This window comes from Theropithecus gelada, chromosome 11, assembly GCF_003255815.1.
Source record: "Theropithecus gelada isolate Dixy chromosome 11, Tgel_1.0, whole genome shotgun sequence".
Classification (NCBI taxonomy): domain Eukaryota; kingdom Metazoa; phylum Chordata; class Mammalia; order Primates; family Cercopithecidae; genus Theropithecus; species Theropithecus gelada.
In genome coordinates, this window is record NC_037679.1 from 112541623 (window position 1) to 112556478 (window position 14856).

General features: G+C 34.7%; 1 protein-coding gene across 3 annotated transcripts in view; it reads left to right on the forward strand.

Annotated features, from left to right (window-relative positions):
* The window catches only part of PIK3C2G (phosphatidylinositol-4-phosphate 3-kinase catalytic subunit type 2 gamma), a 394884-nt gene that overhangs the window by 232640 nt on the left and 147388 nt on the right, over nt 1-14856 (forward strand). For all 3 annotated transcript variants that reach the window (XM_025401956.1, XM_025401957.1, XM_025401958.1), the window contains 2 exons: nt 1633-1769; nt 3652-3821. In XM_025401956.1, coding sequence (XP_025257741.1) covers nt 1633-1769; nt 3652-3821 — 307 coding nt within the window. The remainder of the gene's footprint in view (nt 1-1632; nt 1770-3651; nt 3822-14856) is intronic.

Genomic DNA, 14856 nt, shown 5'->3' on the forward strand with positions numbered 1-14856 from the left:
ATGAGCAGAATTTAGCCACCATGATTGCTATAAATTAGGTACAAGGTTTTCTGGATAGTCAGCAATTCAAGGCTTGTGATCAGTGACTTGGGATTTAGCAAGCATTAACTCCCTAAAAATCAACGTAGTTGGAAAAGTAATTGACATTGCTGCAGAAAAGTATCTAAAAAGGTGCAGTCATCTAAGTCCTAATTTTGGGCATGGTCAAAGGTAAGATGGCATTGAAACACTCAGCAACCACGTAGAAAGTGACTGCCTTTAGGAAGTATTAAATAGAGGAACTGGAAAAATGAGGAGGGAAATTTTCAGAATTAAAAAGCATCACCTACTGACATTGAATGTTTTAAACCTGCTATCTCCCTTGACACACATGAGAAAACCTGGGCAACAGCTGAATACTGTTAGGGGAGAAGGGAGAAGTGTCATGATACTATGGATATTCCCAGGACTTGTCTCTGGGATGTGAAGTTTCCTTCTGATCCACAAATGTAGATGGCCAATGATCACAACAGGACTATCAGATGTTAAGAGAAATTAAGGCTGCAAACTAGCTGCAACTGACCATATTCAGCACCATTAAGTCTTTTGTTTATCACCACCATAATCTACTTTAATGTTGTTTAATTTGAATGTTTTTAAGGTGGATCATTAAATGGTCACTTTAAAAACTCAACCATCTCTCTGTTCTTGTAGTTATATTTGTGTCCCTGGTCTCTCTGGGAATTTGAGTTTGCAACTCTTGCAATTGTCGAGACTATGGAAATCAGAAACTCTAGACTTTAATTTATTTTAATGACTTTATAATACATTGCACGTTGTTTTGTAGACATTATCCCTGAGAGAGCTTTAAGTACTGGATCTACATTGCTGTTCTGTACAGTATAAAAATCAGAAGGTTTGCAAATATTTACATTCCAATAACCTTAGGGGCACAAAAAAATTTAATTTTTTTAAAAAAATTAAATTTAATTTAAAAAAGCCTTGATGGATACATGGCCAGCAGAGCAAAGTTCCTATTTAAGTTCAATCAATATATGATCCCTTTTTTAAAAAAATACTATTGTAGTTTCTCTTTAATATTGACTGAGAAGGAAGGAGCAGGTAGCTCTCTATATGTTCACTGCTGAGTTATTCTGTTCACTCCCGGAAATGTAACATTTAACTGTGAAGCTTTTTTTAACCTGAACATTGATTTTTATAATATATATGCAATGTTTGTTATGGAGAGTGCATTTGGTTCCCTTAAGTTGTAAATATGTTTGTTATCCAAGCTTAAATGTCCTCCCTTAAACTGTAAATGAGTGCACCAGCCATGTGATAATTAATTAACCACTCTGTTGACGCAGTGGGGTCTCCGTTCATCATCAAGATTGGCTTGCTACCATAGCTCTAGAAGAAAATATTAAAGCTGCTTCTGTTAAATCTGATCCAAACACAAGTAGCCTCATTGTTCTCCAGGATTTTAGGAAGAATTAGAAAGAGATGCATCTAGGTAAGCCTCCTCCAGAAAAGAAAATTTGGAAAGGAAAGGGGTAACCCAGTAGTGCTAGAAGCTATTGTTGTTATATTTCCTAAGGCTCCCTCATCCTGTGATGAAGGAATTGTCTCTGTAACCTTTTTTCTGTCTACCAGGATTGGTGCAGATGGTACCTGATGCTGTGACCCTAGCAAAGATTCATCGCCATTCTGGACTGATAGGACCATTGAAAGAAAACACAATAAAAAAGTGGTTCAGTCAGCACAACCACTTAAAGACAGATTATGAAAAGGTTTGTCCTGCTGCAGATCATTTTAAATAGTGTACTTAAATAAGAATATGCTCTGGTTCATTAGACATTCTGATTTGTAGAAAAGTAAATTAAGTGCATTTTGAGTTCTACGTCAATCATCAGCCCAGTAATAATGACCCAGCTTAAATGATGTATTAACTACATAAAAGTTTCTGTATTTTATTTAGTTTCTGGGTGAAAATCCTGGTCATCAATAAAGATTTTTTTTTGCTCAGAGGCCATCCTGACATCAGTCTCATCCTAGAAACAACACCCCTTGAAGTTACCTCTTTTAATCTCCAATTTCTATAAATATCCCTGCTTTTCTTTGCAATACATTTCTTCCACTGTTCTCTACTTTTTCATCTCCCATTTTCTTAATGGTTTGCAAAATGCAAAATAGAGTTTATATATATCATAATTTTACAAAATGTACCATTTTATTTGACCGCAAACATTTTTTTCTCAACGTTTACTTCATTCTGGTATCTGGCTTGCAGTGTACAGTTGTGCAGGTTCTGCCCTATATTAGGGATCTTGGCTAAGGAGATGAATGTGGCTAGAAGCAGGCCTTGTTCCACTTGCCAAGCTATGATCTAGTATAGCTGGGTCCACCCAGAGGCATGAGCACCTAAATGCTAATTCATGCAAAAATGCACCAGTAGATTTGGTCGGTCCTATCCTGTGGACTAAAATCCTCTTATTTTGAGAAATTCCTCAGACCTGGTAAGCTGGGATGATTGGTCACCCTACCTATGATAAAAAGGCCATGATAAAAAGGACCCCAGAGTTCATCTATTCCACACTTTCACAATATTATGCTGGAGCAAAATACAAGCTTTACAGACCAAATAATAAATAATTAGATAAAATTACCTGGAAATCTATGTTTTAGCTGTTCCCAAAATTATAACCTCAGTTTTGCATTAATCCTTGTGGTTACGTTGTTTGAGATGTTTCCAAATACATCACTCTTCACAACCACCATATGAAGGACATATTTTATTATTTTCACTTTCTAAGTGAAGAACATTTGGATTGACAAATTAAGTGACTTGCCTAGGCATGTGGAAGACCTGGAACTGAGGCACCCTAGCACGCAGCCTGGTGACCTAGCCTTCACTGCATCAAGGCAGCCCCTCCATGCTAGGAGACCATAACCTTGTCCCAACCAGTCATTCATGGTTACACCACCAAGTTGATGAAATAATGTATACCCAGGAGACCATTTTGGAAACAAAGTGTATTTTTGGAAAGAAACCTCTGTTCATTAGAGAAACATAAGCACAAATTGACTTAATGATAATCTGCTTCCACCCACACAGGCATTCACTGATGTGTATGTACTATACCAAACAGCTTCAGACATCAACTACGTTGATGACCTATTTGTAAAAATACACATGAAATGTTACACATTTCTCAGTATAGCTTTCTCTGTCTTCCAAAATTTCAAATATTCAACAACTGATATTTTAAAAGTCCTCTGGGAATAGGCAATATTGGGCCGTATTGTTCCTCCTTCTTTTACTTTGAAAAAAAAATCATTCACTATTGTATATTTGAAGTATCAAAAAATCACACTAGGAAACTTCTCTAGTGAACCAGGAAAATAAACTCCATCTGAATGAAGGTGATCTTCTCCCCAGTTTCAATGCAAACATTTATCTATTAGAGACTAAAGAACAATTGTTTCATATTGTTCTGTAGCAGATCAAGAATCAGCTGCTTAACTGTACCCTTCTGTCCACTGAGATGTAGAAATTTGTTCTGATTATGTAATTTTGCTTTTTATCATTTACTTTTTATGATTACCTCTGATGCTAATGCATTTGCTCATTTTTTGTTGTTATTTTTGTATGATTGTTTTTCAATGGATTAGGCCTTAAGGAACTTTTTCTACTCCTGTGCTGGCTGGTGTGTGGTAACATTCATCCTGGGAGTATGTGACCGTCACAATGATAATATCATGCTGACAAAGTCGGGCCACATGTTTCATATTGACTTTGGAAAATTCCTAGGTCATGCACAAACATTTGGAGGGATAAAAAGGTCAGTGCACAAATGTTTATTACAGTAATTAAGCAATGTCCTAAGCAATATGTATAACATGTAATTGCATAGAAGCCCTGCTGATGACTTGCTCCCATCTCTCAAATCCCCCAAGGTAATATAAACATAATAATATATCTAATAGGATTGAAGAAAAGTTTTAAAGTAGATTTTTAATGCAACAAATTTGATTTCCTCAAATTGGTAGTAGACTAAACCGGTCTTTCCCCATGAGAAGCAACTAATCCTGTTTTAGTCTGAGTCGTCTGAAATAATATTTTTTGTTTCCTTATGAAACTTGAATGGACAATGAAGTATGAATTGATGATCTCAAAACATCTGATATATTGCTCATAGCAAATCACCACTGGTCTATACATATTCATACTAGCTTACTTCCCACACTGAACTAACTAGCCTTCCATCATTCCACAGATATTTAGGGAATACCTACTATTCAAGGATACAACAGTAAACAAGACAGATACAAACCCTTTCCAGTAAGGGTGACAGACATTAAATAAGTTTACAAGCAAAGAAATGACACAGAAAATGGGAAGTTATTTTAGAAAAGTAAAGCGGAGAAATGGAATAGAAAGTAACTGGAGTAGGGATACTATTTTAAAGGGGCATCCTGGAAGACATGACAGAGAGCTGTGTCCCCACGACCACCTCATGGAGATCCATGAGAAGAGTATTCCAGAAAGAAAGGATAGCACATATAATAGCAGTGAGCACAGAAATAAGCATGGCATGTTCCAGCCACAAGAAGACCTGCAGTCTGGAGATGGGGTGGAGAGGGGCGGGCAGTAGGAGGTAAAGGTGAAGAGTTTGGTGGAGGCCCAATCAGGTAGGGCGCAGAGGGCATATAGAGTATGGCTGTTATTTTTTAAGTTCAGGAGAAACTTTTCGATTTCAGTGGTTTTCAAAAGCTTTCTTTTGATACCTTGTGTAATGGAGACCAGTGAAGAGACTACTGCAATAAAGTGAGACCAGTAAAGGCAGAAGTAGTAAAAACGGACAGATTCAGAATATATTTTGAAGACAGAGCCACAGGATCTGCTAACTGATTGGACATTGGCTGTGATTAATGAACTTGAGGAGAGGCGCAGAAGGTCAGAGAAGAAAAGAAAACATTCAAGGATGATGCGTAGATTGTTTTATCTTAGCAAATGACTAAATAATTATATTATTTACTGAAATAAGGAATACTGACAGATGAATAGGTTTTGTTTCATTTTATTTGAGCTGAAAGTACAGAAATCAAAGATTGAACACTAAAAGTCTTTAAAAACATATTTCATATTAAGGTAGAAATAGGATCAAACCATTCCAAAGACTCGTTAGTCGCTTTTGCCTGAGAACAGCCCCTCAATATAAGAAATAATAATATTTCTTACAAGATAATGTGATTGAATTTATACCAGATGGCCATCACCTGGCATTAAAAAGGCATCATAAACTACATGATGTATACAAATGGATTATTTTACTTTTTGTTACTTTCAATATATTGCTTTCTTTAATAGCCTCGAAAAATTCACTACATATTCATTCACTTCTTTTTCTTTTTTTCTTTTTCTTTCTTTTTTCTTTTCTTTTTTTTTTTTTTTTTTTTTTGAGATAGAGTCTCACTCTGTCACCCAAGCTAGAGTGCAGTGGCACGATCTCGGCTCATTGCAACCTCCACCTCCTGGGTTGAAGCGATTCTCCTGCCTCAGCCTCCCAAGTAGCTGGGACTACAGGAATGAGCCACCATGCCTGGCTAACTTTTGTATTTTTAGTAGAGATGGGGTTTCACCATGTTGGCCAGGCTGGTCTCGAACTCCTGGCCTCAAGTGATCCTCCTGCCTCAGCCGCCCAAACTGCAGAGATTAGAGGCGTGAGCCACTGTACCTGACCTTCATTCACTCCTTAAATGTCCACTGGGAATGGTCTGTGTGCCAAGGACTGTGATAAACCTTGGAGATACAAAGATAATTAATATGCATTTACCATGTCAGTTAGGGATACTCTTTCAAGTACTGCAAATGCAGACACATAAATGATTATTATAAAATGTTATAAGGGCAGAGATAGAGAAACGTACAGACCATGAGAACGTCATAGAGGAGAGATACCTAGCCTATGAGGGACAAATGTCAATTAACATACTTGAGTATCTATAAAATTTATTCATGTAACACTTTTTTCCTGAACTCCACCTTTTTCTAAAAAAATTCAAAGATTCAGTTTGGACATCTTTTTTTAACTTTTGATGTATTGTACACTGGCAATTTGGGGTACCCTTATTCATTTGTTCCTCTGGCTTCCGTATTGTTCATGTGAGTGGTTTAAAATGAAAAAAGGTATTTCAGCTCTACAGAAAAAGTTCCAGTTGGGAGACATAAAAAAGTAAAGAAAAGATTATTAACACAGTGTGGTAAGTTCACACACCAGGCTCTGTAGAGAAGATCAAGATCCAGTTTGGTTGCTTGTTGATGCTAGAGCAGCTACTGCTACTTCTAGAGTTTGGCAATTTTAAACCTTTCTTAGGCAGCATCATAGGTAAATTTAAAACGTGCCCAGCATACAGCCACAGTCATAATTGGTTCTTAATATTTTCTGCTGAATTAAGCAGCCAATAAAACAATCATCAGCCATTCAATAATTATTGATTGGATGAATGAAAATGAATTTGCCACTGTCTTCCTTTGAGAATATTAGTTATTAACCACCAGCTGAGGAGGCCAACTGCAGCTCCATGATCCATATGGATTATTGTTTCCAAGATTTTATGTCCATTGGGGGCTCCCGTAAGGCTCATCAGCAGTATCTCCTTGGATTACTTTCTCAATGCTGATACTTTTTCCCTGAGTTTGTTTAATGGTAAAACTGAACTGTACCTATTACACTATCTTTTGAACTGTAGGAAGCACCTAACATTTCTCTTCCTAAGCTCTTTCAGTTGTTTCTGGAATTCACTGAATGTTGTTTTGTAGGACAGTTAACTTCTTCCATCTAGGTTCATTGATTATTCTTATTGGTTTTTAGGTACACGAAAGCCCTTTTACAAGTCTTATAGGTCCTATAAGTAGGACCTTTGTATTCCCCTAGGATAAACGAACATTCTTATTTGTCCCACATTTATTACATTACGGACCCTGTTTTTAGAGAGAAACCTAGCCCACGCCTAGTTTCTGTACACATACTCAGATGTATTAACCCACTTATGCCAGAGGTTGCAAAATTTTTTTGTGAAAAATCAGACCTTGGCAATGACCTTGAGCAGTAGGATATAAATAACTCCCACAAGCTTAGCGTTCCAGGAATGGAACACTAGGCATAAATGGGTTTAATAACAGCACCCCCCCATAATATATAAAACCAGATTTATAAATCATGACCTAGGACTGTCATAACATCCCATACTCTGACAAGATCATATAATGCTCTAACCAACAATAACCCTAGGTCATAGTCTTTAATGTAAAATGCTGCACCCACTAGAAGCATAGAGTTTATATGTACAGATACATGTGTTTCTCCTATTGTCTATTTCTTAAAAACATGGAAAGGAAAAGCATTTGTATAACTTTTTATGGTTTACACAATATTATTATTATTGCTATTTATTTATTTATTTATTTATTTATTTATTTTGAGATAGTGTCTCTCTCTGTCACCTAGGCTGGAGTGCAATGGCACAATCTCGGCTCACTGCAATCTCCACCTCCCTGGTTCAAGCAATTCCCCTGCCTCAGCCTCCTGAGTAGCTGTAATTACATGCCACCATGCCCAGCTGATTTTTTTGTAATTTTAGTAAAGACAGGGTTTCACTGTGTTGGTCAGACTGGTCTCAAACTCCTGACCTCAGGCAATTCGCCTGCCTTGGCCTCTCAAAGTGCTGGGATTACAGGCGTGAGCCACCGCGCCTGGCTATAAAATATTATTAACATATATTAACTAATTCATTGTGTATTAACTAACACAGCAAAGAGGTGATATTCCTATAAGAAGGATTTTGAGGGAAAAAAACTGATTTCTCACTGGGCTGCTACCCTTTTATACTCATGCTTAAATCACCATTCCAGAACATCTCACACTAAGCATCCGTGTTACTCTGTTTAGGGTATGTTACAGACATTGAGCTTTCCTGGTTCTTGAATTAAATTGAGTCAGCCAAGCCACTCTGTCATTTGGAATCTATGCCCAGGTGTCACTGAACTATTCCTCTGAATTCAGTTCTCCAGGAATCTGGAATTTCTATTTCGATGCTCAGACCAACTCTGAGGCTCCCCAAAATTTTCAAACTTCTAAGAGAGAAAAAAAAATCTTAGTTATGATTATGAAGGATTTCACATCCTGCATATAAACAAACAATCCGTTGTTATTGACTTTAGTTGTGAGACTAGACAAAGAGATTTTATACCATCAGATTAAATCAAAGAACAACTGAGGTATTACTTAATGATTCTGGGGAAAATTTGACTAATGTTTATAATGGAAGCAATGAGGAATTTCTCCAGCTCTCTGAAACCAATTGTTTTTTTTTTCAACTATTGCCTAATTATTATCTTCTTTTTGGACGGACAGGGTCTCACTCTGTCGCTAAGGCTGGAGTACAGTGGCACAATCATGGCTCACTGCAACCTTTACCTCCCTGGACTCAGGCGATCCTCCCACCTCAACTTCCCAAGTAGCTGGGACCAGAGGCATGCACCACCATACCCGGCTAACTTTTTTATTTTTTTTGTAGAGATAGGGTCTCATCATGTTGCCCAGGCTGGTCTTCAACTCTAGGCTCAAGCAATTTGGACCTCAGCCCAAAATGCTGGAATTATAGGCATGTGCCACAGTGCATGACCTATCTTCATTTTTTAATTTTATTTCACCAAGATACAAATTAAAGTGGTTAACAAATTATGCATTCACAATTTTGCACTCAATTCTACTATAACAATGATTTATACTGAGTAATTTTTCATTACATAAAAGATTTCACTGTAGCAATAAACTCAAAATTTCAACTCAATAATTTCTTGACAATTACATGCTCTTATAAAGCAGGATAAATTGAGAAAAGTATTTATTACTGATGTTTGTTGCTCTCTTAACTCTGTATTTCATACTTTTATTTTTTAGACCAGACTGTGTTTTCATATTCTATAAGGCTTTTCGCTTTGGTAATGCTAGCCTTGCATTAAGAAAAGCTAGCCTAGCTTTCTTTCTAGATAATTTTAAAGGGCAATATGACCAGTGTTTAAGGTCAGGTATGCTGGAGACAGACTATGTGTTTTTGTTTTGTTTTTATTTATTTTTATTTTTGAAAAATATTATTTATGTTATTTATGATTGATCATAATTGTTTGTGTTTATGGGATACAATGTGATGAAATCAGACTAGTTAACATATCCACCACCTTGCTTACTTATCACTTTTTTATGGTGAGACATTTGAAATTTACTGTTATTTTTAAATTTATAATAAATTACTATTAACTGTAGTCAGCTGATGGACAATAGATCTAAAAGTCTATTCCTACTGTCTATCTGAAACTTTATACCCTTTGATCAACAGCTCCTCATTCCCCCCAACTCCTCACTCTCTAAGACTCTGATAATCACCATTCTACTCTTATGAATCAAACTTTATTAGATTTTGCATGTATGTGAGATCATGTGATTTTTTTGTGGTTGGCTTATTTCACTTAGCATAATGCTCTCTGGATTCATTCATGTTGTCATAAATGACAGAATTTCCCACCATTAAAACTACATAGTATTTTATTGTGTGTACGTACTACATTTTCTTTATCTCTTCATCCATTAATGGACATTTATTTGTTCCCATATCTTAGCTATTGTGAACAATACTGCAAAGAATATGAGAGTGAAGACATTCTTGCAACATATTGATTTCCATTCTTTTGAATAAATACCCAGAAGCAAGATTATTCGGTCATACAGTAGTTCTATTTTTAGTTTCCAGAGGAAACTGCATACTGTCTTCCATAATTGCTGTACTAATTTATATTCCCACAAACATTGCATAATTTCCCTTTTCTCCAAATCCCTCCAATACTTAATCTTTCATGTTTTTGATAAACCCATTCTAACAGATGTGAGGTGGTTTTTCAGTGTGGCTTTAATCGCATTTCCTTGATAATTAGTGATGCTTAGCTGTTTATGTACTTATTGGCCATTTATATGTCTTCTTTTGAGAAATGTCTCTTTAGGTTCTTTGCTCATTTTTTAATCAGTTTATTTGTTTTCTTGTTATTAAGTTACTTGAGTATTTCTTATATATTTTTGATATCAACCCATTATCAGACAAATGGTTTGCAAACATTTTCTCCCATTCTATGGGCCATCTCTTCAGTTTGCTAATTGTTTCCTTTACTGAGTGGAAGTGTTTTAGTTTGATGCCTTCCATTTATCTACTTTTGCTTTTGTTGCATTTGCTTTTGGGGTCTTATCCAAAAATAAAATTTCTAAGACCAATGTCATGGAGATTTCCCCTTACGTTTTCTTCTAGCAGTTTTATAGTTTCAAGTCTTATATTTAAGTATTTTCTCCATTTTGAGCTATTTTTTTGTGGGTGATGTAAGCTAAGGTCCTAATTTTATTCTTCATGCGAATATCCAGTTTATAAAACACAATTTATTGAAAGACTGTCTTCTTCCCATCATGTGTTCTTGCCACCTTTGTCAAAAACAAGTTGACCATAAATGCATGGGTTTATTTCTCAGTTTTCTATCTTGTTCCCTTTTGTTCAATGTGTCTATTTTTATGCCAGGACCATGCTGTTTTGATTACAATCACTTTATAATATGTCTTGAAGTTGGGTAGTATGATTCCTCTAGCTTTGTTCTTTTTGCTCAAGATTGTTTTGGCTGCTTGGGATCTGTTGTGGTTGCATAATAAGGATTGTTTGTCCATTTGTGTGAAAAAAAATGACGTCAGAGTTTTACAGGAGTTGCACTGAATCTGTGGATTGCTTTGGGTAATATGGAAATTTAAAAAATATTAATTCTTCCAATCCATGAACACAGAAAATCTTTTCATTTAAATTTTTTCAATTTCTTTCATCCGTGTTTTATAGTATTCACTATACAAGTCCTCTACCTCCTTGGTTAAATTTTCACCTAAATATTTGACTTTTTGTTGCCACTATAAATGGTATTTTCTTTTTTTTTTTTCAGATAGTTCATTATTAATATATAGAAATGCTACTGATTTTTGTATGTTTGTTTTGTGTCTTACAACTTTACTGAATTCCTTTATCAGTTCTAACAGTTCTTTAGTGGAGTCTTTAGGATTTTCTATATATATATATCATGTCATTAGCAAATAGAAACAATTTCACTTCTTCCTTTCCTACTAGAATGCCTTTGATTTTCTTTTTGTCTTGCCTAACTGCTCTGGTGAGGACTTCCAGTACTATGCTGAAAAGAAGTGGTAAGAATGGACATCCTTGTTCTGTCTCTGATCTTAGAGGAAAAGCTTTCAACTTTTCACCATTGAGAATAAAGTTAGCTATGGGTTTGTCATATATGGCCTTTATTGTCCTGAGGTACATATCCTTTATACCTAAACTGTTGAGAGTTTTATCATGAAGGTATGTTACATTTTGTCACATGATTTTTCTGCATCCAGTGAGATGATGACGTTATTTTTATCCTTCATTTCATAAATTTAGTGTATCACATTTACTAATTTGGGTATGTTGAACCATCCTGGGATCCCAGGGTAAATCCTTCTTGACCATGGTGAATGATTCTTTTAATTTTTTCTGGAATTCAGCATTCTAATAATATTTTCTTGAGTATTTTTGCATCTACGTTAATTAGAAATATTGGCCTATAATTTTCTTTCCTTGTAGTATGCTTTTCTGGGTTTGATATCAAGATAAAGCTAGTCTCATAAAATGAGTTTGAAAGAATTTCTTCTATTTCAATTTTGTGGAAGAGTTTGAAAAGAATTAGTATTAGGTTTGGGTTTTTTTGTTTGTTTGTTTAATGTTTGATAGAATTCAGGAGTAAAGCTGTCCAGTTGTAGGCTTTTCTTTGATGAGAGACTTTTTATTACTGATCCAATCTCCTTACTCATTATTGGGCTATTCAGATTTTCTCTTTCTTTCTGATTCAGTCTTGGTAGGTTATATGTGTCTAGGAATTTATCTAATTCTTTGAGGTTATCCAATTTTTTTGCATGTAATTGCTCATCCCATTTTTTAATGATCCTTTCTATTTCGATGGTATCACCTATAATGTCTCCTGTTTCACTTTTGATTCATTTATTTGAATAGTCTTTCTTTTTTTCCTAGTCTAGTAAACAGTTTGTATTACCGTCTTGTAAACAGTTTGTATTACAAAATACAAACCGTCTAGTAAGTGGTTTGTATTTTGTATTTTGTCTATCTTTTCAAAAAAACAACTGTGTGATTTTTTTCTATTTTTTTTTTTTAGTACTTATTTCATTAATTTCTGCTCTGGTCTTTGTTATCTCCTTTCATTTGCCAGCTTTGAACTCTTAAGGTAGTTCTTCTGTCTCTAGATTTTTGAGGTGTTTTGTTACACTGTTTATTTGTGGTTTTTCTTCTGTTTTGACATAGACATTTATTGCTATGAATTTCCCACTTGGAACTGCTTTTGCTGCATGCAATACGCTTTAGTCTGTTTTGCTTTTATTTTTGTCTCCAGGTATTTTTTATATTTTCTGTGACCCATTGGTTGTTTATGAGCATGTTGTTTGATTTCCACATATTTGAGTATTTTCCAAAGTTCTCCAGTAGTTGATTTCTAGTTTTACAGCACTGTGATCCAAAAACATACTTAATATAATTTCAATCACCTTGAATTTGTTACGTTTTCTTTTGTGACTTTACATGATCTATCCTGGAGAATGTTTCATGTGCACCTGAGAAGAATGGGTATCCTGCTGCTATTGGATGGAATGTTTTGTATATGTTGTTAGGTCTAGTTGGTCTAAAGTACAATCTACGTCTGATATTTCTTTATTGATTTTATTTCAATCCCTGAACATACGATCCTTATACTGTTTTGTTTTCTTTGAATTCTTTCTTTAATGCTTAATAGTTTTTATTGCAGAGATCTTTCACCTCCTTGGTTAAATTTATTTCTATTTTACTTTTTTGTAGCCATTGTAAAAGGGATTGCCTTTTTGGTGTCTTTTTCAAGTAGTTCTCTACTGATGTATAGAATTGCTACTAATCTTGTGTGTTGATTTTGTATCCTGCAACTTTATTGAATTCGTTTATTTGTTTTGGTAAATTTTTTGTGAAATCTTTAGTATTTCTATATACATGATCATGTCATCTGCAAACACGGATAATTTGACGTCCTGCTTTCCTATTTAAATATTCTTTATTTCTTTCTCTTGCCAAATTGCTCTGAGTAGGACTTCCAATACTATGTTGAATAAAAGTGGTTACAGAGGGCATCCTTGTCTTCTTGTTCCAGATCTTAGAGGAATAATTTTAACTTTTCCTCATCTTTTATGATGTTAGCTGTGGGTTTGTCACATACTGACTTTATAATGTTGAGGTATTTTCCTTTTATGCCTAATTTGTTGAGAGTTTTTATCATGAAGGATGTTAAATTGTATCAAATACTTTTTCTATAACTCTTGAAGCAATTATATGATTTGTGTCCTTGATTCTGTTCATGTGATGCATCACACCTATTTATTTGCAGTTGAATCATCCTTGCATCCTGGTATAAATCCCACTTGATCATGGTGACTGATCTTTTTAACGTGTTGTTGAATTGGTTTGCTAGTAATTTGTTGGGGATTTTTGCTTCTATGCTCATGAGACCTGTGGTTTTCTTTTTTGTTGTATGCTTCTCTGATATTGGTACTAGTGTAATGCTGGCCTCATAAAATGAGTTTGGAATGATTCTCAGTTTTTTTCTGGTTTTTTTTTTTTTTTTTTTGGAAGAGTTTGGTAAGAATTTGTATTAGTTTTTTTTTCAAATACCAGAATTCAGCAGTAAAACCATCAGGCTCTGGACTTTCCTTTGATGGGAGAGTCTTTATTACTACTTCAGTCTTGTTACTCATTATTAGTTTGTTCAGATTTTCTATTTCTTCATGATTTAATCTTAGCATGTTGTGTGTATCCAGTAATTTACCTATTCCTGCTGGATTTTTCAGTTTGTTGGCATATAATTGCCCCTAATAGTCTCTTCTAAGCCTTTGTATTTCTATTAGTTGTAATGGCCCTTTTAAAAATCTTTGATTTTACTTGTCTTTTCTCCTTTTTCTTAGTCTAGCTAAATGTTCATTAATTTTATTTATTTTTTTAAAGAAATTTGTCATTGAACTTGTGTATTTGTTTTAATTTCTCATTTATTTCTGTTCTGATCTTTGTTGTTTCTTTCCTTCCACTAATTTGGGGTTTCATTTGTTCCTGTTTTTCTAGTTCCATGAGGTATAACATTAGGGTTTTTTTTTTAACATATTTCTATTTTGTTGATGTATGCATTTATTGATATCAATTTCCCTCATAGAACTGCTTTTGCTATATCCCACAGATTCTAGTATATTGTGTTTCCATTTCCACTTGCCTCAAGGATATTTAAAATTTTCTATTTATTTCCTCAAAAAATGTTTAGTCTTTATACTAAATATATAAATGGCTTGCACACCATAATTATAATATTACATTATTCTGACTTTGTCTGTCTACTTACTTATATCAGTGATTTTAATACATTCAGGTGTTTTCTTGTTACAGGTTAGCATTCTTTTCATTCAGAATGAATAACTCCCTTTAGCATTTCATGTAAGACCTGGTGTTAATGAATTCCCTCAGTTTTCATTTTTCTAGAAAAGTCTTTTATCTCTTCATGATGTTTTAAGAATAGCTTTGCTGAATACTGTATTATTGACTGACTTTTTTTTTTTCATTCAGCATTTTGAATATGTTATCCTGCTTTCCCTGCCCTGAAGGGTTTCTGCTGTGAAACCCACTGAAAGTTGGATTGAGGCTCGGCTAAAAATGTGTTTCTTTTCTCTTGCTGCTTTCAGC